The sequence below is a fragment of the Prunus mume genome, linkage group LG4 (assembly GCF_029339155.1).
Source record: "Prunus mume cultivar Tortuosa linkage group LG4, ASM2933915v1, whole genome shotgun sequence".
Lineage (NCBI taxonomy): Eukaryota > Viridiplantae > Streptophyta > Magnoliopsida > Rosales > Rosaceae > Prunus > Prunus mume.
The window spans coordinates 12,427,881-12,454,828 of record NC_142701.1 but is presented as its reverse complement, the minus strand read 5'-3'; the positions used below and the strand labels follow the sequence as shown (position 1 = coordinate 12,454,828).

Below are 26,948 nucleotides of genomic sequence, written 5' to 3'. Positions count from 1 at the left end.
CAAATAAAGAGAATCACATTAAGTGTGGGAATATTTTTATTCGATTCAACTTTTTCTAAAAGGTGGTGGCTTTTGGTTTCTCTGTCACTTTTGTCATCCTTTACGAAACGACCGATAAGCGAAACGGCTGTGTGAACAACGACAGATCAATTGGCAGGCCGCAAAGCTTTTTTCTTTTCTTCTTGTCTTTCCTTTGATATTAAACGTTTACATTATTATGAAGTAAACGTTACTGGACAACACGTTGAGAAACTCAACATTTGACAATTGGACTCTCATTGGCTTCGTATGAGAAGATTACATAGCCACCTCATTGAAGTCAGCCTTACGGAAGTACTGGAATATGGCTCTGAAATATACATATTCATATGCAGGAAAGGTTGGATTCTACGAGCTTGCCTCCTAAAAATGTTAAAAACAACAGAAACAATTTTTTTTTTTCAATAAAAAGGTTTAAAAACGAAGAGGCTATGATGATGTCTCCATAACCACCCTCCAACTCCTACCCGCCTCACTACTAGTTACTTACAATAGAATCAAAAGCCTCTTTGGCAGCATAAAGGGACTTGCCCTTTTCCACTCCTAAAACATTACAACCTCCATGTCTTATTCAAAGGACAATCAGAAAACCACAACACCTCAAACTATCACTACTTTTCACATCACATCCACCGCCAGCAAATCCCTTCTTCACACCCTCTCTTTGCTATGAATCTGATGGAGTTCCATCAAAATCACAATCAGCATCATCCATCCCCCCTTTCGAAAAGATGGGTCTCAAGATACACATACAGTTCATGGTAAACCAATGCATAAGAGCTGGTATCAAACAACTAGATCAACCCTCAAAGAACATGAATGAAACTGTCCTGCAGTCAAGACAGCCCTAAATGTTCATAACCTATTGCAACATTAATCCACTTGACTCAAACGCCCCAGTCAATAATAAGGCCTCCAATTATCATGTTCCAAGAAACTAAGTTTATCTCTGATATTTCATCCAGCTCCTTATGTGGATCAATCATCACGACAGATTTCACAAGTATCACTCTGTTCCTCATATATACTCATCCTGTTCAACTTCAAAATCCATGTTCTTTGTACCTCTTATTCAAAAACCAACTCGTCTATTTAACTACAACATCTAGAACTGGGTTTTACATTCAGGGTCTCTTTCAAAGGCCAACTTTGGAAGTGCCGTACTTTGGTCTGACTCTAGGCTCTTGTTCCACCAAGGAACACCAAATTTGAGGAAACGTGTTTCACTATTTTCTTCTACTAAATGAAGAGGAGAACCCAGAATACAAAGATCTCTGTTTCAAAAACTTAGGACCTGAAAAGAAAAAGAGAACCGGAAGCTAGTCTAAACCTAAAAGATTGGAGCTGAAAAGATGGGTCGCCTTGAGAAGGAAAAATAGGATATCACTCAAGGTCAGAGTCTACGAGAAGGGAGTGAAACAGTGACGCTGTTGTTAAGATAGGAGCAATGTTGTCAGTTGTGGAAAAGGGAACTGTCACAAATGGCTTGTGAGAGGCGAACAACCGAAAGCTAAATATATAATCTATTAAACTAAGATGTCCGAGAAACACAAACTACTCCTTAACTTTTCAACCCTCGCATATTTGAGATCAGTAATTTCTTGTAGGCACATACAAGGGTGGCATGGCACCAGATATACCAAAAATCAATTCTAAAATTGGAACAGTGAGGAGTGAGCAGATCAAAACTTAGGAAGAACAATAGCACACAATAATGTGGTCAACAGTAGCACATATTAATAAGCATTTTCCAATCCAAACAATTAAACAGAGCCAGTAGAAAATCTAAACCATAGTTTGACTACAAAATCCGTACTTCAAAATGAAACTAATGCCTCATAAGACACCAGCAAAAGTCGTCATAGAGCAACCTTACTTCTCGGAAGAGTTAGGCCCCCTCTTCTTTCCGAATCCAACAACTGCAAATTGAACCAAAAGTATAATCAGTACCTCCAAATCATCAACCTTTGTTCCCCAAATACATGCTTAAATAAAATATTTTCATCCATAGCTACACCAAAACAACCAGTACCACACCCAACAACACTATAATTAAAAACCAACATCACATTTCAATACCCGTAAACAAAACCCCCAGACTTCAATTGAACAGAGCTATCAAATCCAAAGAACTAATTCAAAAAAATCATAAAATAATCAATGTAAGAAAATGAGAGTGATGAGCTTGCCGGCTGTGACGAATCTCCTGTTGTACTGCATACGCTTGTGGGCGCGGCCTCTGGGCTTCTTCTTCTTGTCTTGCTTGGCAACCTTTGGGGTCTGGCCCCTAACCTTCCCGGCACGTGCGAGCGATCCGTGAACCTTTCCTGCACAGCACACACTCACCGTCACAAACCAATCAAATATCGCCAAAACCCATACAAGAAAGGAAAATAAAACTCTATCAAATTATACCCATGGCTGATCGTAGAAGCTGCTCTTGCCGTCAGAGAGAATCAGAGAGATGGAAGCTCTGTGTGTACGTTAGCGCGCTTCTCTCTGAAATTAGGGTTTTGGTGTAGCTGGAGTTGTGGACTATTTAAAGGTCATTTGATTCAGTTAAACGGCGTCGTTAAACTAAAACCTCATCTGTTTGTTCTTTAAACGTCGTCGTTTCTTTGTGTTCGTTTACATTTCCCAAAATACCCTCTATCCTGACTTTTTTACATTCAATCGTCGTCTTCTTTCTTCTTCTTTTCCCTCCGACGCAGACAAGCACTATCTCCTAAAAATGGCGACCATGCCGGGCCACGGCCTGAGGCACGTGACCACCATGCGCCCGTGGCTCAGAACCTTCCGCAACTCAACCTCGTTGGCTTCTCTACAGTCCCAGTTCACCGAAGATTCAGAGCAAGCCCAACCCAAAACCGACAAGCCCAGCTCATATTTCCCAAAGCGAGGCCAGACTCTGGAACTGGTTTGCGAGTCTTTGGCTTTCAAAGGGAAAGGTATGTGCAAGGTTGCTGACACTGGGTTCGTTGTCATGTGTGACCGTGCACTGCCTGGTGAGCGCTTCATTGGGCGTGTTACTCGCAGGAAAGGGAACTATGCTGAGGTACGAGTAGTGGATTCTGTTTGGTTTCTGAGAAAGTTTTGGAATGGAGTAGGAAAATGGAATCTTGGGTTTTGCTTGTATGATGTTTTTGGTGTGAGAATGGGGAAGTGTCAGCTTAGTGGAGCATATAGATTGTGGGAATGTGTTTCTAGTGCTAGTTGTGTTGCTCTCACTTCTCATTTGATTTTGAAATGGATATGTGATGTTGTTTTTATCTATTTGCTGATTCTGTTGCGAAGTTAGGAGGAATACGAGATGGTAAGTATATTGAGTCACAGTTAATTTTGAAGTGAATTGAACTATGATGGTTGTGAGTCCTTGCTTAAACATTCCTTCTAAATTGGTGGGTGGACCTTTAAGACAAATTTGGTAGGATAGGAGGCATGGATTACTGAATTATTCTAGCTTAGTGATCTATCTAAGTGGTTCCTTGGCACGAATTGTGAAACCCATTGAAAAACTAGATCATGAAAGACACTAAAAAAGGAAAAGCAGATCACTTGATATATTGCACTAATTTCGGTCCGCTGGAGATTTGTTATTTGAATTAAATCAAATCAGAATGGAGTATTAGGAATTGCTTCCAATATGTCTGTTCATAATATGTATGGAGGTTTTTAGTGAGTGACGTTAGGCTTGGAAAAGAAAACAGAAATAGCATTAACAGAAGCAGTGTTTCTTTGCTATAAGTTGCTGTTATATATAACTTGAGATGATGTGCAACTTGTATTTGGTTTCGACTTTTGTTTGATTTCCCATTCCCACACAATTCATAGGCTAGGGTATACAATAGAAACTGTATCATGTACTTTTTAATAACTTTTCAGAATAAAACATTTCTCGGGTGAAAGTGCAGGTGACAAAGGTAAAGACAATTTCTCCTCATTGGGACTTCGTGGATGCTCCTTGTGAATATGCTTCTTACTGTGGAGGATGTAAAACCCAAAATTTGTCCTATGAGGCACAAGTCAAAGCTAAGGAGCACCAAGTTCATGAGTTGATCATACATTTTGGAAAGTTTTCTCAGACAGAACTGGAATCGCAAAGCATCATGAAGCCCATTGTTCCCTGTGAAATCCAGTTTCATTACAGGAATAAGGCTAGTGCATAACATAAACCTTGTTGAATTTTTAGCTCATTCAGCTACATGCAATGGCCACAATGTTTTTCCTCTTACTTTTATATCAGCTTCAGAAAACGTTACTCATATTAGCTAGCACAGCCTGCTTATTTCTATTTATCAAAGGCAACTTTAATAATCAAAGCACCAGAGTGCCTTATTCTGCTGTAGCATGTACATCTCTGCATATTCTTAACTTTACCTTGCAATCCACTCTAAAACAAATTTTTAAGAATTTTGAAGTCTTTTGTGCTATGCAATTATTTTTCTCTTTAGCAAAGTATATCAATATTTATTGTTACTTAAAAATATCTTTTGATATTTTCCCCTTTTTTTGCAGATGGAGTTCTCATTTGGTTCTCAAAAATGGTTACCTAGAGAATCATTAATGGACAGACAAGATGGAAGTGACAACTATGCCCTGGGACTGCATGCTCCTGGTTTCTTCGATAAGGTTCTAAATGTTGACAAGTGCTTATTGCAAAGTGAGCCGGCCAATATGGTATATTTCCTTTGCAGTTTTACTTTCTGAGGCCTTTGTGTTATTAAATGTAGAAAATATTTGGATTTTTTCTCCTTCCCTTGAGATTCTTTGTCTTGTGTATACCATTAAACTCAAGGGTTCCTTTTTCAACATTTCTTTTGCTTTTGATGTCACTCTACTAGTGAATGATGTCGAATGTTTATGAAAGATCACTGTTCGTAGTAGGTAATGTATGAGACCTAAATTTTTCACTTGAGTCTATTAACATTTCATGCTCATGAAGGAGTTTACGGAAAGAGTTGCCTTCCAGTTACTCCTGAGAAGAGGAAAAAAATCTGCTAGGGGGACCAAAAAATGACAATCGATGCCTCTCTCAACAGTAGGAATTTGTGTAATTAATACCTGTAAAAAGATAATTTAGTTTCTTAAGGTTTATTCTTGTGTATCCCACTAGCATAATCTCAACATAATAATTTGTATGTGGGCACAAGCACAATGAAGTTTCCAATCAAGGATTCATTGTCTTCTGTAGCTGTATACTAGAAATCTCACATTGTCAAGCAGGCAGGTTGTAACATGTAAAACTTTCGAAGATGTCACAACTTTTCCTCTTTGTCTACTTTAAGCTTCATTTATTGGCAATGTATTTTATTAGTGTCAGTAAATTGTACCATCCTGCTTCAGTGACTTGCATTGCTGGTGTATAGGTTCTTGCAGCCGTTCAAGACTGTTGGAGAGATCCACAATTAGGTCTATCTCCTTATGATGTTTTCTCTCATGTTGGATTTCTTAAGCATCTAATGCTAAGAACTGGAAGGTACTGCAAGTTGTATGATGTCCCATAATCTGTTTTCCATATAAATGCATATGTCATACACCTGTGTAAGTAGGCTGTAGGTCTTGTACTAACATAAGAAGCTACTAATATGCATGAGTGTACTTGCAACTTATGGAATCCTCTGTTTGTGTGCACTCTTGCGTGTGTGTAAGCAAATTGTAGTTCTCATATTCACAAAGGAAGCCACTCATTTGTACACATGTACTTGCCATTTATCAATCCTGTTCCATGATTCAAATATAACTTTTCATGGGTAGTGGTAGGAAGAAAGAAAGGGAAAAATAAAAGAGAAAATGAAAAGAATTGGAAAATGAGGGTGGGGCATGATGAACAGAGATTTCTACCCTTCAAATGGCTTTATAGGAGAGTCTGGGCAAATACCAAGTTTTTGAATATAATCAGACGATGCTGAATTGGAAATGTTTACTCTACAACTCAAGCCATAATCATGTAGATGAAGAAACAGAGGAAGAATTGAAATACTTTATTTCCCTTTGAGTACATTTGTTGGAGGCTGTACTGTATGTGTATTTTTAACATGGAGACATTCTTGAAAAAATGTAACTATACCCATCAGATGTTTATGATAGCTTGAATACGTAACATTTCTTTAGTTTACTATTAGTTTTGTGCACATACCTGTCACTTCCTGCAGGACCTCCGTAGGGTAATTTTTATATCATACAGTGATTTACATTTTAGTTATATATTATTGTCTGTGAGCTCATGACGATCAAATTTTCATATTAAGTAATGGCTGTGATTTGTGTTCCAGGAATGTGAAGACTGGTATTCCTGAACTTATGGTTAATTTTGTGACCTCATCTTACAAGCCAGAACTGCTTCAGCCTCTTCTTGGAAAGATATCAGCTATTCCTGAAGTGGTTTGTATGGCTGATGTTTATATTAATTGGTACTGGATATAACATAGTAACGATTAATTGAACGAGGTTATAATCTATTTCAGCTTTCCAGTCAAATTGAAATAATTGAGATCAGTTCTCAGAATGATGCCTTGGGTGGTACTAAGTTTCTTGGCTTGCTTCCTGTGTATTATGGGTTCAGTTGACTGAACCCATTTTGTCCAGAGACTGGAAACTTGTGAATGTCAGTTGCATAGTGAAAACAGTTGTTGTGTTTATATGAATGATAAAACCAGTAAAACGGCCTTTGTTATTGTAAAACCAGTAAAACGGCCTTTGTTATTGAACATATTTAAATTGATAATCTGGTTCTGTTTGTTTGTTTGTTTTTTTTCACTTTTTCTATGAGTGCTGCAGTAGCTTGTTACTTAGTTTGACTTTATTGCTGGTGTGTGTCAAAAGAAAGTCAGTGAACTGATTATACATGTGATAGAATATTTTCATTATCACAAGAACTCATTAGCTTGCATCTAAGGTTGGCAATCTGCAATAGAGGAATTGTTGTAACTTTCTACTAATTCCTAGATTTTTGTTGCTTTTAATCCTTCATTGACCATGACTCACAATGCTGATTGTTTATACACTTTTTTGTGTCATTGTGTTTGCTAATGCTCTCTTGTTGGGAAGCCCCAATTTTTTATATTTTTATATTTTTAGATTGTGTAGCTACTGTACCATATAAGATACCTAGAACAATTGTAGCATTTCATTTTTGACTGTCTCCTAAAAGCTATATTTTGATTAATAAGATATCAATTCTAGCTTCTTTTGTTCCAAACAAAAAACAAAAAACAAAAACAAATGGTATGTGAAAATGTTATGCATTTTACTCCTGAATCATGTTTGCATTTGTCGTCATATCTCTTATTGTTAGTCTGTCATTCAATTATTTTTTTTTTACTCATCAATTCGTACTTCATTTTTGATCCTTTAATTTTTTTAATCTCTTAAGTCATCTTCTTATGACTGATAGGTAAGTATCATGAACAATGTAAATACCTCTGTTGGTAACACATCTCTTGGGGAGATGGAATACACTTTGTATGGCAAATCTAGCATCACGGAGAACTTAAGAGGGCTTACCTTTCAAATATCGGCAAACTCGTTCTTCCAAACAAATACTCACCAGGTACGCAATGTGACAGAAATTTAATGCCTCATCAGCTGATGCTTGCTTTCATATTGAATTGCTTGATACTTTCCTTGTGAATACTATCCGTGAAATTAAATGCCAAAAATCTTTAAATGCTTTAGGCAGAGGTTTTATATAAACTCATAGAAGATTGTGCTGCTCTCAGAGGAGATGGCTCAGAGGTTGTTCTTGACCTGTTTTGTGGGACTGGCACCATTGATCTGACACTTGCCAGAAGGTAATTGTCTACTGTTCATTTTTTATAAATGTTGTATTCAAATCTGACATTTTGCTTTGCCTGATTGGTGCAGGGCCAAACATGTTTATGGATATGAAATAATTCCTCAAGCCATTGCAGATGCTTGTCTGAATGCCAAACTGAATGGCATCCAGAATGCCACATTTATTCAAGGGGATCTTAACAAAATTGATGAAAGTTTCGGGAACAATTTTCCTAAGCCCGACATAGTTATTTCAGGTTATGTTTTTCTTACTGCCGTAATTCATCTAGGTTCACTAATCTTTTGGACCAAATAATAAACCTTCTGTTCTTCAAATGAATTTGAAGCATAGGAAATATGTTTACGATTAATGATAAGCTTTATGATTAACGATGCAAAATGATTTTGAAAAAAAAAAGAAATACGTTTATGGCTAACAATTTTTCCCGTGTAGAACGAAAGAAGGTTTTTGGTATTTCCTAGATGGATGGTTGGCTTGACATATGACCTTAATTGGAATATACAGCGTTTTGCCTCTGACCGTGTTTTGATGTGCTGAATCATACAGATCCAAACCGTCCAGGAATGCACATGAAGTTGATCAGATTTCTTCTAAAGCTTAAGGCACAACGAATAGTTTATGTATCATGTAATCCTGCCACATGTGCACGTGACCTTGATTATCTCTGTCATGGTGTGGTATGCATCTGCTTTTTCACCTTTGATTTTATTCTTTTTGCCGGATACTCAATTCAGTTCTATGACCTACCAAAAACTTTATGCAGACAGAGAAAGGTATAGAAGGCTGTTACAAGCTGAAGAGCATACAGCCGGTAGACATGTTCCCTCACACTCCTCATATCGAGTGTGTTTGCCTTTTGGAGCTTTCTTGACCCCGATTATGGTTACGATTTTTGTTACTCAGGTTCAGAATTCTCTTCATTTATTTCGTTTCGTAGACTATGCCTTGAAGTTCAATTAAGTTCAAATGCTCCTGTTATTTCAGTCTTTTCAAACCACCTGTTCAAAATGTTTCTTGCTGGATTTGCAAAGCTTGCCTGGGAACTGTGGTGACAATGGGGTCTGGAAAGAGCAAGAAGAAGAAACGCATAGCAGGTCGCTTTAATTTCTTGCCGTTTTCTTTTTCGGCTGCGAAAGAGTTTAATAGTTTCAACCACCGTTATCAATTCCATAGGCGATTCAATTAATTTGTAACCTTGTAGTGGCCTTGTATTTTGTGGGGTTGAAGCATCCTTTCCAACTGAAGACATAAAATTGAGAACATGTAACACTGTCGGGTCAACCGCAATGTTATACCTGAGTTCATGATTCTTCACTGGTGGGATTGCTACACGCTTACTTTTTTGGGAGTTTCACTAAAACACCCAAAATGGGAGTTGAAATTATAAAAAAACCCAAGCACTATTTAAACATATAAACACACTCAAAACTCATTATTACACACACTCAAAACCTATTTATAAACACACCCAAAAAGTTGACTTTGGGGTTGATTTTGGGTGTATTTTTATGTTTAAATAGTGCTTGGGTTTTTTTATAAATACATGTCTAGAATTGGGTTTATTTATAAATTTGTATACTTTTTTATGGTATATATTTCTTAATAAAGTATTTAATTAAAGGAATAAAAAAAATTCAATTATACACAAGTTTAACAAAAAAACAATTTTATTCAAGCACTATTCTTGTTTTTTCACAAACTAAAATAAGGTCTCAAGTCCATCGGGGATTTTTAAAAAGGAAATTGTTTTAAAAAGGAAAGTGAGGGCATAATTCGACCAAAAATTAAAATTAAAATATCGTGGGGATTTAATTGGACCAAAAAAATAAATAAAGAAATCAGAATAAAGTGAGGATACTGGCCTAACACCATCCTCCCGAGTCTAAGAGGCAGTGCTGAAGTAATTAGTTGGGGAGGGAACACTTACGATTCACGAGCTGAGGGTCATCACACATCTACTCAAATGGGGAGTGGTCATTTTCCCGAGAAAGGCTTTGGGAACCCATTTCTATTACGGAGGTCCTGGGTTTTCAGCAACATGTCCCTAGTTTTGAAAGAAAAGAAAAACAAAGGATTATTAGTAACACAACACAAGTGAATAGGCTACAAGCATAACCCAGGAAAGAATATAAAACTGGAATCCACCAGAAAATTAGAGAGGGAATTCCCCACTGTTTATTTTATTTGATAAAAGATGAGTTGAGACAAACCATACACGAGGGTTGTCTAAATATATCAATCTTACCCATTAGACTGCCCTAGAGAGTTATTGAAAGATAAACAGTAAATAAACAAAAAGTTAAAAATTAACTATAACTTTTAAATGCTCTTTTGGAAAACCAAACGACCTCAGATGCTCAAAATCCACCTAATATATTGGACTCATGTTTCGGAACGGTATGATGTGCCTAGTTTAGTGCTCAGACGCCAAATCTGTAAATTCTTGTTGTGTCCTTTTTTCATTCTTCGCTCCAATTCTTCTTCAATACACCTTACATTAATATATATTTTTAAATTAAAAAAAGAAAAAGGAAGGTAAGTCTTAGCGAAAAAACAAAAAGAATTATAGGTAAATTAATATACATATGAATACACTTACATTAATGTGTGTATTGATGTTAAAGACTACTAGGTAAAACAAGATTAGGGTTTAGGTTATTTCGTACCACATTTATTGACCATCTTGCTGATCACTTCTCTAATAGAGGTGGGCATGTGGGATCCACCTACTCTTTATTGCATAGAAGCAGTCTTTCTCTTTTTACTTCTTGTTTTCTTTAATTAATTTTTCTAAAATTTGGCTCAGAAAAATAATATTTGCACCAAAAAAGTAGGTCAAGTGCATGCCATGTGATCATTTTTAATAAAAACCACAATTCGGAAGTTTTGCAACAATTAAACTTTTTTTTTAAAAAAAAAAGTTACTAATGTTTGCCTTATAAAATAAATATTGATTTAGCAGGTTATCTTCACCACATCCATTCAATTATAGTATGCTAATAAAACTCGTGGTGTATATATATATATATATATATATATATATATATATAAGAGTGGCTCATGCTAATTAACCTTTTGCAGATGTTCATGAAAAATTTATATGCAATGGCAAATGAGATTCATTACACCAAAGTCGGAGGCTGCTTTTTTATTGCAGCATTAACAAGTTTCATGTTGAGCAACGCATTTGCTGATTGCAGAAAAGTTGAAACACTGAAAACCGAAGCGTCTGTGAAGCACAACAAAGCAGTCATCAAAACTATAAAGGTTGCCTTCCCCTTTTTAATATTTCTATTTTCTCTTTTGGGAATTCTTAAGAAGTTGGAAAATAGTTTCTGATTGATGTTTGGCAGGGAGAGGCCGAAGATTTGATAGATTGTGTTGATATCTATAAGCAGCCAGCTCTTAATCACCCTCTTCTCAAAAATCACACTATACAGGTTCGCTCTTCGTAATTTAGATTTTTATTTTATTTTATTCAAACCCTAATTAGATTGTAGATTAAAGGTCACCAGTCACTTAATTATATAACATGTTTTAAAAACATTTTATTTATATATACTAGGAGTTATTATATATGTTACGAGTTTATCATCCATGCAATACGTACTCCTTTTTCAGAATAATAAGAACAATGTTATAATTTGTACTACATTGGTCGTAAGAGGAGTTTCTCCTCAGTTCTAAAGTCCATTTTATATAGGGTTTTTTTTATTGTAATTTAGGCTCTTATATTGGGTATAATAGTCCTCTTCCAAATTTTAACATTTGTATTATATTTGGGCAAAATAGCTGAAACCAAGTGAAACTGAAACCGTAAGTGGTGTTCAAGATGAGATCTTTCAATCTTGGAGTCAGAATGGAGAGTGCCCGGACGGAACAATCCCCATTGTGCGACGAACACAGGGATTTGAGCACCATCCATCTAAAACAATGCCACAGTTTGAGCCCAACCAATTTGAGCTCATCCCTCCTCCTCATCATGAGGTACCACATCAACTTTGAATCATTTTAATTGCATTTAAAAATAATAATAATTAACTATTAAAAATTATATATTGTAACACTAATTCTTTGACGTGCCTACTGGAGAGTCCTTGTGTTGCATCCCCTTCTTTTGATGAAAAAAATTTTCTTTGACGGGTACTAAATAAAAGTACCATTTTTATATGGTTATAAAAAATAAAAAATAAAAAAGGTTATATTGTTACTAGGCCCTCTCAATCGGTATTTTATTGGTTGTTGTCTTTTTCGAACTATTTACACTAATAACTCCTCAGGTTTTCGATTTTTTCACAAAATTCCTTGATGTTTTGGAAATTACACGAACACCCCCTTAAGTTTTAAATTGTTTTCACAAAACCCATTTTCATTAATTTTGTCATTTTCACACTTTTTTTTATAACTGAAATCATCAAGTTTATTCCATTTACTTTTTACCTTTTTAGTATGCCCAAGTTAGTTTGCACGGTGGTCAATACTATGGAGCGCGAGCAGGATTTAATGTATGGAACCCAGCAGCATACAATGCAGACAACAGTATAGCCCAGATATGGGTTGTGCGAGGTAACGGAAAAGCACTGAACAGTGTAGAAGCTGGCTGGATACGTGTAAGTTTTGGCCAGCCAAATATCCCAAGAAAATATTATTATTTTACATTTCTTTTCACTAAATCTTATATTGAATTATATGTTCACTGGTTATTTCTAGATGAACCCGCGTGACAACCGAACGCTCTTGTTCACATTTTGGACTGTAAGTGTCTAGGATCGCCTCGCATTATGATAATCTCTTCTGATTAGATTTTTGAACCAATAATATGGACAAACGAGTGCGCGTAACAATATAATATGCGTCTTTCGATTTTAAAGACGTATAAAATGTGCACTATGAAATGCATATTATTGTGTACAGAAAAGAATTGTGCTACATTTTTATGTGCAACAACTAAATTACATGAATAAGTAAACAAGCATAACTATAAATTACATGTTACTTGGCAGGGTGATGGTTACCAGTCCACTGGTTGCTACAATCTTGAATGTCCTGGTTTCGTCCAAACAAGCAAAAAATATGCCCTTGGCGTACCAATATCACCTATTTCTGGGTACAATGGGAAGCAGTATGACACATTCATAAGCATATACAAGGTGAATGGCTGTTTACTTTACGTTGTAACTATCTTATGAGATAATACTTTGAATAGTAATTTGGGGATACCATGCATGCCTAGCCTAGTATTAATAGAGTAATGTTTTTCTGTCACACTGTGAATCTAAACTATTAATTATCATGATATTTCTTATATCAAAATGCTCAAATTTACAGTCTGACAAGACAATCAAATGTTTGACGACATAATATATTTCTAGCTAGGAGGGGAGTATTATGTACCATATATGTTCATAAACATATACAACGTAAATGATTGATTAATTGAAAATTTTAAAAATAATTTTGGATAGTAATTCAATACATTTGTGTTTCAGAACACAAATAGTGGACATTGGTGGCTTCAAGTGCAAAATGAGGCAATAGGATACTGGCCTGACACCATCCTCCCGAACCTAAGAGGCAGTGCTGAATTGGTTAGTTGGGGAGGGGAGATTTACGATTCACAAGCTGATGGTCATCACACATCTACTCAAATGGGGAGTGGTCATTTTCCTGATGAAGGATTTGGGAAAGCCAGCTATGTTCGCAATGTCCAATACATGGACGATTCTTCGCCTCTCACTTTCAAAGATCCTGCAGGTCTTCTAACTTATGCGACAAAGCCTTCATGCTACAATTTAATTGTTAAAGACAAAACCCCAAACATGGGAACCCATTTCTATTATGGAGGTCCTGGGTTTTCAGCAACATGTCCTTAGTTTTGTAAACAATTATTATTAGGTACGCAACGAAGAGCAAACTGATGTGTCTGTATCATAAATGGTCCCTTAACTTTTTAAAAATCCCTCCTCATTTTAGTCCTTAAACGCTCAAATCAATAAATTTGATCCTTCATTTCTTGATCTACACATTAGTTTGGTCCCTTGCGTTCTTACAAAACTTTTGTTAAAGTTGGTCATCACGTTACTAACTTTAAAAGAACATTTTCATCATTTTAGTCATGAAACTCACATTTTACTCTAAAAGGTCATCTTCTTTCCTTTTGGGGTTTTACATTTGGAATCTATCAAGGAGAGCATATGGCATTGTTGAGCAAAATACGTGAGATTTACTTTTTGTTATAGGTGGATAGGTTGTGTTTTGACGAAAATACTGCTTTAAAGTTGATCAACTTGACCAATTTTAATGAATATTTTGATGAAATGCAACGAGAGGGACCAAACTGGTGTGTGGACCAAAACATGAAAGACCGAATTGATTGATTTGAAAGTTGAAGGACTCAAATGAAAACTTTTGAAAAATTTAGGGACGATTAGTGATAAAAACACTTTAAAAATATATAAAAATGTGGTTATAGATTTTTAACCCAGACTGTAACTCATCATCTTCATCATGCCACCTCTTTCCCTTTCTCTCAGATCTCTTGATCTCGCCTCTATCTCCCTCTATCTTGTCGTCTCGCCACCTCACCAACTCAAATAACTATTAATAGACATCAAGACACTTACATTGAACCAAAAACCCTTATTTATTATAGATAATTACACCATGAACCTAATCTCCCAAACTTGAACCAACAGACAAATACATGAATCTAAACCCAAAACATTTAATCGAAATGCATGAACTTCCTCTTAAATTCTATCCGAAAAGGTCCATATATGCCTTTTTCTATATCTAGAATAACCCTGTGTAGTTAAAGTGCTTCCACATTTTGTATCAACCCTTTTTGGGTAATTTATGCCTTTGCGGCCGATGATTTTAATGCCTAAGTTATGAATACAATTATCGCTTACTCTAAAAAAAAAAAAAAAAATTTAAGTAGGATATAGGAAACCTTTTCTAGCAGAAAAAGAAAAAAGAAAAAAAGAAAAGGAATATAGCAAACCTTGATAATAAAATTGTAATGTTTGCCTTGTAAGTCTAAATCCTGATTTTGTAGGTTATGGTAAATTATAGTAAGCTAATAACAGTCATGGCACTCGAGCATAATACTTAAGTATATACATTGGGTTAAAGTTGCCCATGGTAATTAACCTTTTTTGCAGATAGTTTTGAAGTATTTCTATTCAATATGGCAAATGGGTTTCGTTACACCAAAGTCCAAGGCTGCATTTTTCTTGTAGCAATAGCAAGTTTCATGTTGAGCAACGGATTTGTCGATTGCAGAAAAGTTGAAACAGTGAAAACTGAAGCGTCTGTGAAGCACAACAAATCAGTCCTCAAAACTATAAAGGTTCAGTCTATTTTAAAACCTTGCCTTCCCCATTTTCTTTTTCTTTTTTTCTTTTGGGGATTCATGCAAGAAGCTGAAAAATAATCTCTGATTGATCTTTGGCAGGGAGAGGGCGATGATTTGATCCATTGTGTTGATATCTATAAGCAACCAGCTCTTAATCACCCTCTTCTCAAAAATCACACTATACAGGTTTGCTCTTCTCTTCTTAATAAGATTGATATATATATATATATATATATGTGCTCATTTTAAGAATCAGAATGATGTTATAATGTGTACCAGATTTACGGATCATATTTTTCACATATATGAGATCCGCTCCGATGCAATTAATAATACTTACATTCCCCTAATGTGGTAGAACTAATTTTAATTTAGTCCTCTTCCAAATTTTAACATTTCTATTAAATTTGGGCATTTGAAGTGTAAGATGATTTTAATGTTTTTTGTTTTTTTGTTTGGAAAAATAGTTGAAACCGAGTGGAATTAAAACTGTAAATGGTGTTGAAGATGGGGTCTTTCAATCTTGGCGTCGGAAAGGAGAGTGCCCAGACGGAACAATCCCCATTGCACGAACAAAGGCATTTGAGCATCGTACATCTAAACCAATGCCACAGTATGACTCCAACAAATTTGTGTTCGTCCCTCCTCCTAATCATGAGGTACCACATCAACTTTTTGAACCATTTTAATTACGTTTATAAATATAAAATAAATAAATAATTTGAGACCACTAATTCTTTGACGTAAAAACAAAGTGTTCTATACATTATTGCTACTAGGTTCTCTGATGCAGGAGTAATTGCTCTTGACTCGAGCTACAAGTCTTGCTATATTATTCTTTTATTTTAATTTTTATTTAATCAATATGGGCTCTCTTTTTTTTTCTTTTTCTTTTTTTAATTTTTATATAAAAATGCTACAGAATTTTATTAGATTGATAGAATTTTTTAAAATAAAAACAATTTTTATCTATAAAAAAAAAATTTGAATTATTTAAATTTTTTACCATAAAGGTGTTTTGCTTTTATATATATAGAAGATATACAGATTAGTTATTATTTCATTTATTTATTACCTTCGTAGTTTGCCCAAGTGAGTCTGCACGGTGGTCAATACTACGGAGCAAAAGCAGAATTTAACGTATGGAACCCTGCCGCGTATAATAAAGATAACAGTCTAGCCCGGGTATGGGTCGGGAGGGGTAGCGGAAAAGCACTGAGCAGTGTAGAAGCTGGCTGGATACGTGTAAGTTTTGGCGGGCCAAATATCCTCCAAGAAAATATCATTCTTTTACATTATTTTTTTCATTTTATTTTCATGATGATGAGTTTAATTTCAAGCTAAATCTATATTGAATTATATGAAAATTCATTGGTGGTTTCTATATAGATGAACTCGCGTGACAACCAAACACTCTTGTACACATTTTGGACTGTAAGTTTCCTTAATCCCTTCACATTATGATATTCTCTTATAATTACTGACTTATCTCTTATGATTATATTATCGTCTCACAACAATATAAACTTAAGAGTGCGCATAACAATATAATATGTGTCCTTCGATGTAAAGGAGGCACTCGTTGCGTGCAGAAAAAGAATCGTGCTGCATATTTATGTATGTGCTACAACTAAATTACATGAATTCGTACAAAATCGTAACTATAAATTACAGGTTACTAGAGAATACTTATATATTGGCAGGGTGATGGTGGCCAATCTGGTTGCTACAATCTTGAATGTCCTGGTTTCGTCCAAGTAAGCCAAAAATTTACCCTTGGCGGTCCCATGTCACCTGTTTCTAGCTACAATGGGGCACAGTATGATGTATTCCTAAGCATATACAAGGTAAATGGTTTTGTTCTGAGATAATGGACACTTCAAATAGTAATTTGGGGCTTAACGTGTGAATTTATATGCATGCACAAATATACATATAGTAATTGGATACATTTATGTTTCAGAACACAGATAGTGGACATTGGTGGCTTAACGTGGGAAATGAGGCAATAGGATACTGGCCTGACACCTTCCTCCCAAGTCTAAGGGGCAGTGCTGAATTGGTTAGTTGGGGAGGGGAGATTTACGATTCACAAGCTGAGGGTCATCACACATCTACTCAAATGGGGAGTGGTCATTTTCCTGATGAAGGATTTGGGAAAGCCAGCTACGTTCGCAATGTCCAATACATGGACGATTCTTCGCCTCTCACTTTCAAAGATCCTGCAGGTCTTCTAACTTATGCGACAAAGCCTTCATGCTACAATTTAATTGTTAAAGATAAAACCCCAAACATGGGAATCCATTTCTATTATGGAGGTCCTGGGTTTTCAGCGGCATGTCGTTAGTTTCGAAACGAAGAGCAAGCTAATTAGAATCAGCAGAATAATTTAGTTCATTGCGAGGTATGAGAGCATTGTAGCTCATCTGGGCATCCTTTTTCTCATATATCAATTTGGAGGGGCTTTGTTTATGAGTTCTTGCAATTAATATCGATGCCTTTTTTGGTGAGCTTTATATATAATGCCTCTAAATGAAAATTTATATACAATTTGTCTAAATGAAAATACTGGAAATTGATGATGATTCCCTTTTTAAATTTCAAACCAGGAGAGTGGCAATTGGTGGCTTGAAGTGCAAGGCAAGTCAATAACTAATATGTTGATTCAAAAGGAATGACAAATCCAATTGTAATTGGATTGGAAGTGAATTGTTCAAAATAGGTTGGATTGGAAGCTATGCACACCCCTCATTAATGAAAGAGAATTTTAGAGGTATAGAATGGGCCAGTTTCACAGAAGCACAAGAAGAAAACAAAGAACCATATGAAAGCATGTCTCCAGGCAACTGCTGTAATAGAGATTTTTCAGTATTCAAAAACTCATTTACATTTTATTAACAAAATAATTGGATTACAGATACAGAGATATCAAACATTTAATACAGTAAAAAGATTATAATACATATTAGTTTTCCGCTCTATACGTCTCATAATTGTAGTGATTTGAGGTCAATCAACTCCACTTATTTCCTCTCCTCTTGTATTGACAAGAATATCCGGGCTGCTGATTCAGATGCTGATTTAGTATTGTGAGGAACAACCTTGATCGCACGTGTCTGATGCTCACTTTTACAAGGTTCCTGAGATTGTGGAGCCGTAGGAAAAAGGGGAAGCGCATTGCCTAGGGTCCTGTCTGAAGGGCTACTTGCTGTTGTTCCCTGTATCTCACTCCCTTTCGAAGCTTGGATGTTCCCAACATAACATGGCATTACTTGGCTCATCTGGCCTGACATGTTACATGAGCTTTGATGTGGCAAGGTGAAGTTAATTTCCCCGAATGATAACTGATTTTCGTGCCAATTTGAATGACCTCCAGAAAATGGGGTCATATTCTCAACAGCTGAACTGGACAAAGAGGGATTTATGATTGGCATGCCATAAGGTGGAAAGCATGTCTGAAGCAAAGGTGGTGTACCAATTCCCATCCCTTGTTGATACAAAGATGGATTGCTATAAGTTGCATTTAAGTAGTCCCTGGCTCCTGGATTTAGGCTTGCAGGGCCACAGCTGCCATACATTGGTGCCATGAAAACTCCAGTTGGAGCGCATCGCCCGGTATACGGCTGGTAAGCGAGTTCCTCAGAAGAGGATGTTACTGGAACAAACCACATATTTCCACGTGGGGGTTGGAGACACCATAGGGCTGGTTTGCTATATGGTTGCTGGGTGACAAGTCCTCTGCTGCTGGTTCTATTGTTGACAGGAGGTAGAGGGAACTTCCCAACTGCATTTTCTTCAACACATTCACCACTAGAATGTGGCTTCTGAGGATGGTCTTTGGGTTTAACAATTAAGGGTGGCAGCTCTAGAGAATGCTCCAATGGCACCTTCTTCACTGGAGGTACTTTAATTGCAGGTTTGCTTAGAAAATCATTGTCTTCAAGCAATAGGTGTGGTGATCCAGCAATCAATCTTTGCACCTGTATCAGTTTTAATGTGTAATGAAACTCACTTATTTCATAAGTCAAACTCAAATTGAGGAAACTAAATATACAGACATACACATTCAAGAAAGAGGATGTCAACTTGACTCTCAGCAATTAACAGATTACCTTTATTAACCTATGCAACTCAAACACTTGCACTGCAAAAACTCTTTGTTGACTGAAAATAATGCCATGAAAGTTGAATCAGAAGACAAATGCAATATTTAGATTCTAAACAGGATAAGAGCATAATTAAGTAATAATAAAGGTTGGATGCACGATGAAAATTCTGAAGTAACACAAATGAGAATAAGATTAAAGAACATCAGTTCATATGATTCAGTCATGACACGTGAGCAACAAAGGCTATACACAACACTATGGGGAAGCAATTAGTTAAGTACAAGATATTGAAATGGAAATAGAATGTGAGACTGGAAATCATACCTTAGACTGAGTACAAAATAAAACGTTTAGGCACAGGGAATGTTGCATGGGGTAACATGTCAGGTCAAATAAAACTTATGATTATGAATATCATTCCAAAATGTCTAGCAAAAGACAACAAAAACACTAATTTCACAAAAATGTTTGTAGCAAGCATCAAACAGAGGTACTTACCTGACGATAGCTTTTCTCATTTCACAGAACTGTTTTGCACCTATCACTCCCATAACATCATGAGGGGAGATACCCATAGCTGAATTACAGTCCATTATGGACATATCTGAGATATCTTCATGTCCACATAAATTTCCAACTTGTGCAACCCCACATTTCTCCTCACAGCATTCATTTTCATTTCCGAGCCCACCAGAAATTCTATTGTCATCCACAAGAGATGGTGTCAAACATGACTTCTCTCTCACTTTTGACGAAATTTCCTTAGCTGTTCCTATTCTGGATTGCACCAAAATGCCATCCCTAGGGGCCACTCTGTCATGCACAGTCATAGACTCTCTATGCAATCGTGCACTAGAACTACATAATTTGCTCAAATCATTCACTGAACTTCTATTTTCTTGACTCAGAGATGCATGTGCCCGCTTCAATGATTCAGAATTTTTTACTGTATTTGATGGGCTAGATGAGGTATTCGCAAAATCCTTCACTATAGCTAAAGCAAGAGAGACAGACCTTTCCACAGGGTCCTCGTTAGTTTGAGACACTTTTGGGTTCTCTTCTTCATGGTTTCTCCCACATTGCCTCAACTTCAGATCAATGGTGTTACTACCATTAATTTTCTTAATGCAAGAACTTTTAAGTTGCTCCATGGAGCTCAAGCAAGGCAGCTTTTCCTTCTCTTTGCTTTGCTGACTGTTTCTACGTTGCAGAGCTGTTCCTTGGAAAGGGGAAGGGACTTTAAGATAATCCTCATTTCCATACTTCTCCAAAGAAAAGTTCCTAAAGTGGGAGGTTTTTTTTGGTTGAAACGAATCATATTTAGCTGCCGATGATGATGGCCCTGTGGTATTCAAATAATTTGAAGGTTTGGTGGATATCCTTTCACAATCTGCCATCATGGTGTTTAAGTTAGCCCCAGTAGGGTCATAAGACTGAATCTTCTCAGCCGGGTCTGAAGGCACAACAAGGAAGTTGCAAGGCGGGGTCAATATATTCCTTTCGTTGCTGCTAACCTACAAATACCAATTGTTTCATTAGTTGTACAAGACAAAGTACAGAGTAAATTTATGTATATTCAGAAATCTAGTACTAGAGAATCTTGTTACATTCTGGAACCGCTCAGAAGAACCACAACTAAATAAATAAGAAAATATAAGCAGAAAGGGAAAAATAAATTACAAGCCATCCTGAGACGCCAGACAGATCAAGAACATTCATGTGTATCAAAACTAATGGCTCAATTAAAACAATGACAATGCTGTACAAGCTCAAGCCTATAAGCTTACTTATGATACAGTTTTTCTTGTACATACTTTCGGTTTAATAAATTTACTTCCAAAACCACTGGTACAAAGTCCTTTCACGAAATGACCAGTGCGAGCTCAGAGCTCAAACTACAGGCATCTCATTGCTTAGATTCTAACAAACACAAAATTGCAGTAACCAAAAGAGGAACAATTTTTATGTTATTCATGACTAAATTAACAAAAATCCATTTAGATTGCTGTACTCACATCACTCCAGGATGTGGGTGGAACCAATCTTCTGTCATTGTGTGGAAGAGGCAACATGGATGCTGAACCAGAGGTAAAACTCTGAGAAGGGATGCTGAACTGCTCATAGAGAGCCATCTTGTTCCTTGGAGGTGGTCTTGGCCCTCCTTTGTCTGTATCATTGACATGAAACCTAGGAAATACAGGACTTATCAAGTGTTCTTCATCTTTTCCTCCTCTCATTCTCCACTTCACCACAAATTCCGCTCACAAAAATTATAATTTGTACAAAATTCATGACAAGCTTCAATTTCCATCCTTTCTTAGAGTCCACAATCACAACCCAAACCTAGCCTAGCCTGATACCAAATATAAAATGCCTCATCAAGAAAGCACACCTATCTCCTCCAAAATCAACCTACTTTAAAATAGAAAATCTTCGGACAAGTTCAAACATTAGAAACCAAAAACTAGCCAACTAGCAAAACCAGTCACTTCCTAAAAAGTTAACATTCCACAACTACCCAAGATCAACCTACGCACAAGAAGCCAATCTTCTGAGTGAAAAGCACAAACAAACAACACCACCACATGAAAAAATGTGAAGAAAAAGTTAATACTTACAAGCACCCAACAGCTTCACAAAATAAAAAATTTCTGGGTGGGAAATAAAAACAAGCAACTATATCTCATGGAATTCAATCAGAAAACACAATGTCAGCAGTAGCCAAAATGAACCAACCTCATAAAAACCAGAGGGTCAGCTGCAAATCAGGTGCAGAGGTATTTACTGATGTAATTTGCCTTTGCCTGCATAAACTACAATCAGGGAAATTCAATGGTTAAAGAAACATAGTGAAGAAAGATACTTGTGGGGGAGATGGTTGCTTTGGAATTGCAGTAGAGGGGTCAGGGGAGAGAGCTAACAAAGAGGTGTGGGCAGTGTGGGGCCCAAGTGGATAGAATAGAACCAGAACCTACTTCTGGAGATGTAGCCCGAGTGAGTCTCTCTCTCACATGGAGGATTTGGCGAGCCCATGTTGATTGATTGTTTGCGCTATTACTTGATCACCACATGTTGTTTTCCTCTCAAGATTTGGCCAATCTTGTAACGAAAAATCCGTTAAAAATAGCTCTCTGAACCAAAAAAATTAAATGAAAATAAAATAAAAAAAGGGAAAAAAGATGGTGCTTGTTGACAAAGAAGAATGGCCCTGAATAGATGTAGAGTGTGACAGCGTCCAATGGTGGGGCGATGGGGTTGGTTTTTCATTCATTTGGGGGAAACAAAGATTGCTTTCGATTTTATCTGATTTTGTGAAAGCTAATCTGCGTTTTGCTTTTGCATGTGATTTGGTGAAAGCTAATCTCAAAATTATACCTTTCACATTTCTATGTTATCATACAAGGATTCAATCTTATTTTGGTCATAAAACGAGTGTGTATGTTTTCACAAAGGGACTTGTGGTTTAATGAGAGCGTTTACTCCTACACTCGGAGATATTCCTCTCTTCTTAATATCAATTTGTATCAACTAATGTACGTATTTTTAGAGTAAAAACATGTTGTTAAGAAGTATTGGAGAACATACATATCAAAAGAGAAAAGGTCCCAAAATGGGGCTTAAAATATATATTTTTTCATGGAAATATTTGACTTAATTATAACTAGTAATGTTATACATGTTTTGCATGTAATATAACTGTTATTTTAGGAGAGAGAAGGGAAGGAATAGGAAGATCAAGTGGTGGGAGAAAAATATGGTAGGATTGTTTTAAATATAATTATGGTTAAAGAAAAAATTATCATGTAAAGATAAAATTGGACAAAAGTCTGGTTTCTCTGCTATAAAAATTTGGTATTTGGAGCTCATTATTAAAAGCCTAGACAAAATAAATTGAGAAAGGCATTTGAATAAAGGAGTCCTCTTATTTGGGTTCACTTTTGTTACTCATCTCTTTTATTCTCTCCTATCATTTTCTCACTCAATTTCATCTCCACTCTCATAGAGACGAGCCAATGCACTACTAAGAACAACGATATTGTCCCCAACTTAACCACCTACAAATCTTAGTATGTGTGAAGTTTTATCACAAAAGGCATTGGTGATATTAGTAGTGGAATTATTCATTATATGTTGTATTTTATTTAGTTAAGTTTCTGACGCGGAACTTATATTCTTCAACATGAGACCTTAAGAGTGTGTGTGAAAAACTTTTCCTCCTGTAGTTTAAACTATTGCTTGTATTGTGGAAAAAAAAAGGTCTTGCTTGAATTAGAAAAATGGCTCAATCAATCTAGCAAATATAATGATATCCATGCCCAAGAAATTACCATGTTCAAGAGGAATGTATGTTCATGTAAGCGTTACAGCAATAATCCAAATTTGATCCTGTGGGCCTGGTGTCTCAACATCATGAACCTGTGGACCCAGCTTGACAAATCTTATGATTTGATTATTACTCTTTAAAAAAACACTTGTTGAGTGAGAGAGTGAGAGAGTGAGAGAGTGATGAGCCAAAGGCCATCAGATGGGACAGAAGTTTTGTACATGGACATCAAAGCATCCCTATGTATCATTGAGGGACCATTTTGGATCATGACAAGTGTAATTCTAAATGCATCTGCTGCTTGACATATCTACAAGGAGGGAATGTAGAATCCACAATGGGCTATATTTGAGGTTAGGCTGGTTGCATTTTAAGATTTGGGCCATGGTCCACCTTGTCATGATCCAATACTTTGCAAGAAATTGGTGAAATAAATAGAAACTGTGCAAACTGTCAAACCCATGGTAATGCCTTGAAAAAGGAAGTAGAAAAAGAAATTCTTATGATCAAACCAATCCCACAACAAGAATTAAGTTGGGTATGGCAAGTAAGGAAGAGTCTCCTTTGTAGCACCTTGGACATATGAAGGCGATAGTGTAGTGCCAGCCAAAGAGCCAATTGGGTCAACTAAATATTCCAAGTATCAATGCGTTTGAGAGGAGACGCATAGGGCTTATGGTTTTATGTGGTGAGAGTGTTTATTACCTAAGCTAGCCTTATATCTTGAGCAATGCTAAGAGGCGCTCTTTCGCAATAATTCGTTATGTTAAGTAATGCTAACTTTTTTGGCATGACTTGTGAGATTTTGTAATATCGAAATCACTGTTAAGGTAGTTAGGAGCTTGATTGGGCTTTAGCCCTGCGCATATCAAAGTGTGCCTGTAATTAGGCTACATTTATTTTTGGGGTCACAACTTATGTAAGATTTTGATGTGACTTTTTATGAATGCCATGGGCCAAGGTTATATTGGGTCTAAATGAATGGTTTGACAGATTGGTTTGGACACGTTGCTTGATCTAATAAATTCCCGTCTCATAATTGCCCCTTGTCTATTATGCATTTGACACGTGGCAAACTGAAAAGGAGTGAATGTTGTGTGTGTGTTTTTTTAGGACATTTCCTATTGAGAAGACAATAGTATACTAAACTCTCATACACTACACTGTACATATCTTTAGGACTCAAATCCAAAACCTTTCTTAAGATGATCAATTACTCAAAACCACTACACTAATGAGTTTATTACGCATTTAACATGTGACAAACTGAAAAGGAATGAATTTTGCATGTTAGATACAACGGTTCAATACCTTTTATTATCCCACAACTCAAAATCCAAAAGATTGGGAAATGAAACTTATTTTATTCAAATAAAAGGTATTGAACTGTTGTATAAAGGTCACTTTGTGTACCACTTTTGTAATAAAGGTCTATAAGTATAATCTCCCTACTATATTTCCTTTTATGTATGTTTCTCTCTCCTTCAAGAATTGAGGCAACCCTAGGTTGATGTTCATAGACATTTGAAACCATGGACATGTGTACCTTCCTAGCAAACAAACATGTCGACATCAAATAACCTAGTGGAATGGTAATTTAGTGAAAATAATTTGAATCATGCCAAAACAAAATAGGCAAAAGAAAGAATAACAATCCCGTGCATCACATCCACATCAAAGGTAATATAGATCCCTGATTGTACGTTCTAGAGGATAATGTTAATTAAAAGCAGATTCGGACTTGAAATCCGATGGTCCCATTTAACAACTGTTTCGATATCCCATGTGGAGTTGGCCATCCCATCCGGTGTGCTGCCAATGACATGGCGCCACGTGTGAATAAGAGCGTTGTGTTCACGTGTGAGCCGTAATAATGCAATGAGGAGAGCCGGTGGGCCCTATTTCAATAGTTTTGGGACCAGTTAGCCCGGGTGAGCCGACCCGAGCCGGGATTGAGCTGGTGTCGTTTGACGGAAAGAAAGGGCTAACAGCTCAAATCCCTGTCCGCAAGAGTGAAATAGGAGTAGCTTATCATGTGTGAATAGCTTATCATGTGTGACATATTGTGATTGATCAGGATAGCAAAATAGTAATATTCTCATTTCACACAAATATTTTTGTTTCTTCTCCAAAAATAAGGGCCCACATAATTATCAAATCAAGACCGTTGATCTACAATTTCCTAATTTTTGTTATTTTGGGGGATAGAAATATGAAGTTTACTATTAGAAAGTGTTATGGAAAAATGACACCAAGGTTATGTTTGGATGTCCAAAAAGATTTGAATGCACTAAAAGACGATTTTCGAGACATATTCTTCTACATACAACATGATTTGAAATATAAATATATCATTTGCTCACCGCACCTAAATGCTATGTGGACTAGAAATTATGAACAATCTAAAGACGTCTAGCAATAAGGAGAATGAAATTAAACATAGGACCTCATTTACATAAATGAATGTTGTTAACTACTTAAGCTATAAATTTCTTGTATTTTTTTTCTTAAACGTGTTTAAATACTTAAACATAATACTTGTACTGTGTGACATGTATTAAATAAATCAGTAGTGTACCATGTTTTTTTCATTAAAAATAAAATTTTACACAATGCATTTTGAGGCATGAGAATGAAAACAGTGGAAAGTGGAACTCCAACACTTGATTTGTGTTTAAAATGCTCTATCATTGAAGTCATAAGCTACGGCATGTCGATAGAGAATTTCCTAAAAAAAGAAGAAATAGAGATATTAGAGAAAATTAGTCCATATCTCAAGTTTGATACATTTGTCACAACTCACAACACGTACGTAGGTGTGTCTTATTCATCTGGGCCAGCAATCCATACACAAATAATACTCCAACGCAACGTGCATATAAATGATACAAAGTTTGGTTCAAATATAGTTGGTGGTGCGCAGCACTAATTTGACACCCTAAATAATTCGAACTGCCAAATTTCAAAGGCAATCTCTCCAGCCTATTTTCTGGCAGATGGTTATATCTTTTTCTCCTAAACGAGGAAGTCTCATGTCACTTCCCCTGCAATTTGTCATATTATTTTGTTTTTTGGCAGAAGTAGAAACCCTGCTTGTATTATGAAAATTATATATATATATCATATATAATTTCTGTTCTATTATTATTATTATTTGTTACCTGTTGTGTATGTTTTTCTTTATCTCTTATGGTTTCAATGATATCTTTCAAGAAATCTGATGTTTCACTTTTATATTTGCAACTGATAATCTGCAGAGGAGGTGAAGAAAAACATGAGAGTTGACAAATACAAATAGATATAAGAGAGAGAGAGAGAGAGAGA

The 26,948-nt window shown here is 36.1% G+C and overlaps 5 protein-coding genes across 16 annotated transcripts; 3 read left to right on the top strand and 2 right to left on the bottom strand.

Annotated features, from left to right (window-relative positions):
• Positions 1–1,756: 1,756 nt before the first annotated feature.
• LOC148917930 (small ribosomal subunit protein eS30z/eS30y/eS30x) lies at positions 1,757–2,600 on the bottom strand. Its single transcript, XM_089049510.1, has 3 exons — positions 2,455–2,600; positions 2,229–2,366; positions 1,757–1,958 (listed from the first exon to the last, which is right to left on the bottom strand). The coding sequence occupies exons 1-3, from the start codon at positions 2,456–2,458 to the stop codon at positions 1,912–1,914; spliced, it is 189 nt and encodes a 62-aa protein (XP_088905636.1). The 5' UTR covers positions 2,459–2,600; the 3' UTR covers positions 1,757–1,911.
• Positions 2,601–2,715: 115 nt separating this feature from the next.
• Positions 2,716–9,148, top strand: LOC148917929 (uncharacterized). The gene is made up of 11 exons (XM_089049509.1): positions 2,716–3,094; positions 3,951–4,193; positions 4,555–4,716; positions 5,406–5,515; positions 6,312–6,420; positions 7,433–7,588; positions 7,714–7,829; positions 7,903–8,069; positions 8,381–8,511; positions 8,598–8,737; positions 8,819–9,148. The coding sequence occupies exons 1-10, from the start codon at positions 2,771–2,773 to the stop codon at positions 8,703–8,705; spliced, it is 1,626 nt and encodes a 541-aa protein (XP_088905635.1). The 5' UTR covers positions 2,716–2,770; the 3' UTR covers positions 8,706–8,737; positions 8,819–9,148.
• Positions 9,149–10,939: 1,791 nt separating this feature from the next.
• Positions 10,940–13,707, top strand: LOC148917928 (protein neprosin-like). Its single transcript, XM_089050453.1, has 7 exons — positions 10,940–11,101; positions 11,188–11,274; positions 11,627–11,821; positions 12,283–12,444; positions 12,545–12,589; positions 12,808–12,984; positions 13,324–13,707. The coding sequence occupies exons 1-7, from the start codon at positions 10,940–10,942 to the stop codon at positions 13,705–13,707; spliced, it is 1,212 nt and encodes a 403-aa protein (XP_088906579.1).
• A 1,229-nt stretch (positions 13,708–14,936) lies between these two features.
• On the top strand, positions 14,937–17,663 carry LOC148917927 (protein neprosin-like). The gene is made up of 7 exons (XM_089050739.1): positions 14,937–15,185; positions 15,291–15,377; positions 15,659–15,850; positions 16,275–16,436; positions 16,581–16,625; positions 16,895–17,038; positions 17,155–17,663. The coding sequence occupies exons 1-7, from the start codon at positions 15,024–15,026 to the stop codon at positions 17,536–17,538; spliced, it is 1,176 nt and encodes a 391-aa protein (XP_088906865.1). The 5' UTR covers positions 14,937–15,023; the 3' UTR covers positions 17,539–17,663.
• Positions 17,664–18,052: 389 nt separating this feature from the next.
• On the bottom strand, positions 18,053–22,517 carry LOC148917926 (ELF3-like protein 2). 12 transcript variants are annotated; one of them, XM_089051134.1, is made up of 6 exons: positions 22,222–22,517; positions 22,037–22,113; positions 21,316–21,487; positions 19,799–20,814; positions 19,304–19,355; positions 18,053–19,171 (listed from the first exon to the last, which is right to left on the bottom strand). In XM_089051134.1, the coding sequence occupies exons 2-6, from the start codon at positions 22,039–22,041 to the stop codon at positions 18,215–18,217; spliced, it is 2,202 nt and encodes a 733-aa protein (XP_088907260.1). In that variant the 5' UTR covers positions 22,042–22,113; positions 22,222–22,517; the 3' UTR covers positions 18,053–18,214. The 12 variants fall into 12 exon arrangements, with proteins under 12 accessions (XP_088907260.1, XP_088907259.1, XP_088907254.1 ...); XM_089051133.1 differs by having other exon boundaries at positions 22,276–22,517; XM_089051128.1 differs by having other exon boundaries at positions 21,316–21,851; positions 22,222–22,516.
• Positions 22,518–26,948: the final 4,431 nt, after the last annotated feature.

Excerpts from the sequence above, each read along its gene's own strand:
- LOC148917929 (XM_089049509.1), top strand. The coding sequence starts at position 2,771 with ATGGCGACCATGCCGGGCCACGGCCTGAGGCACGTGACCACCATGCGC. Across the intron at positions 3,095-3,950 it reads GGAAAGGGAACTATGCTGAG|GTGACAAAGGTAAAGACAAT; the intron begins GTACGAGTAGTG and ends GTGAAAGTGCAG. Across the intron at positions 4,717-5,405 it reads AAAGTGAGCCGGCCAATATG|GTTCTTGCAGCCGTTCAAGA; the intron begins GTATATTTCCTT and ends GCTGGTGTATAG.
- LOC148917927 (XM_089050739.1), top strand. The coding sequence starts at position 15,024 with ATGGCAAATGGGTTTCGTTACACCAAAGTCCAAGGCTGCATTTTTCTT. Across the intron at positions 15,851-16,274 it reads TCCCTCCTCCTAATCATGAG|TTTGCCCAAGTGAGTCTGCA; the intron begins GTACCACATCAA and ends TTACCTTCGTAG. Across the intron at positions 17,039-17,154 it reads TATTCCTAAGCATATACAAG|AACACAGATAGTGGACATTG; the intron begins GTAAATGGTTTT and ends TTTATGTTTCAG.
- LOC148917930 (XM_089049510.1), bottom strand. Across the intron at positions 1,959-2,228 it reads CAGGAGATTCGTCACAGCCG|TTGTTGGATTCGGAAAGAAG; the intron begins GCAAGCTCATCA and ends TTCAATTTGCAG.
- LOC148917928 (XM_089050453.1), top strand. The coding sequence starts at position 10,940 with ATGGCAAATGAGATTCATTACACCAAAGTCGGAGGCTGCTTTTTTATT. Across the intron at positions 11,275-11,626 it reads TCAAAAATCACACTATACAG|CTGAAACCAAGTGAAACTGA; the intron begins GTTCGCTCTTCG and ends TGGGCAAAATAG. Across the intron at positions 12,590-12,807 it reads TCTTGTTCACATTTTGGACT|CATAACTATAAATTACATGT; the intron begins GTAAGTGTCTAG and ends TAAGTAAACAAG.
- LOC148917926 (XM_089051128.1), bottom strand. The coding sequence starts at position 21,537 with ATGAGAGGAGGAAAAGATGAAGAACACTTGATAAGTCCTGTATTTCCT. Across the intron at positions 19,356-19,798 it reads ATGAGAAAAGCTATCGTCAG|TCAACAAAGAGTTTTTGCAG; the intron begins GTAAGTACCTCT and ends CATTATTTTCAG. Across the intron at positions 19,172-19,303 it reads AGTTGCATAGGTTAATAAAG|GTGCAAAGATTGATTGCTGG; the intron begins GTAATCTGTTAA and ends AAACTGATACAG.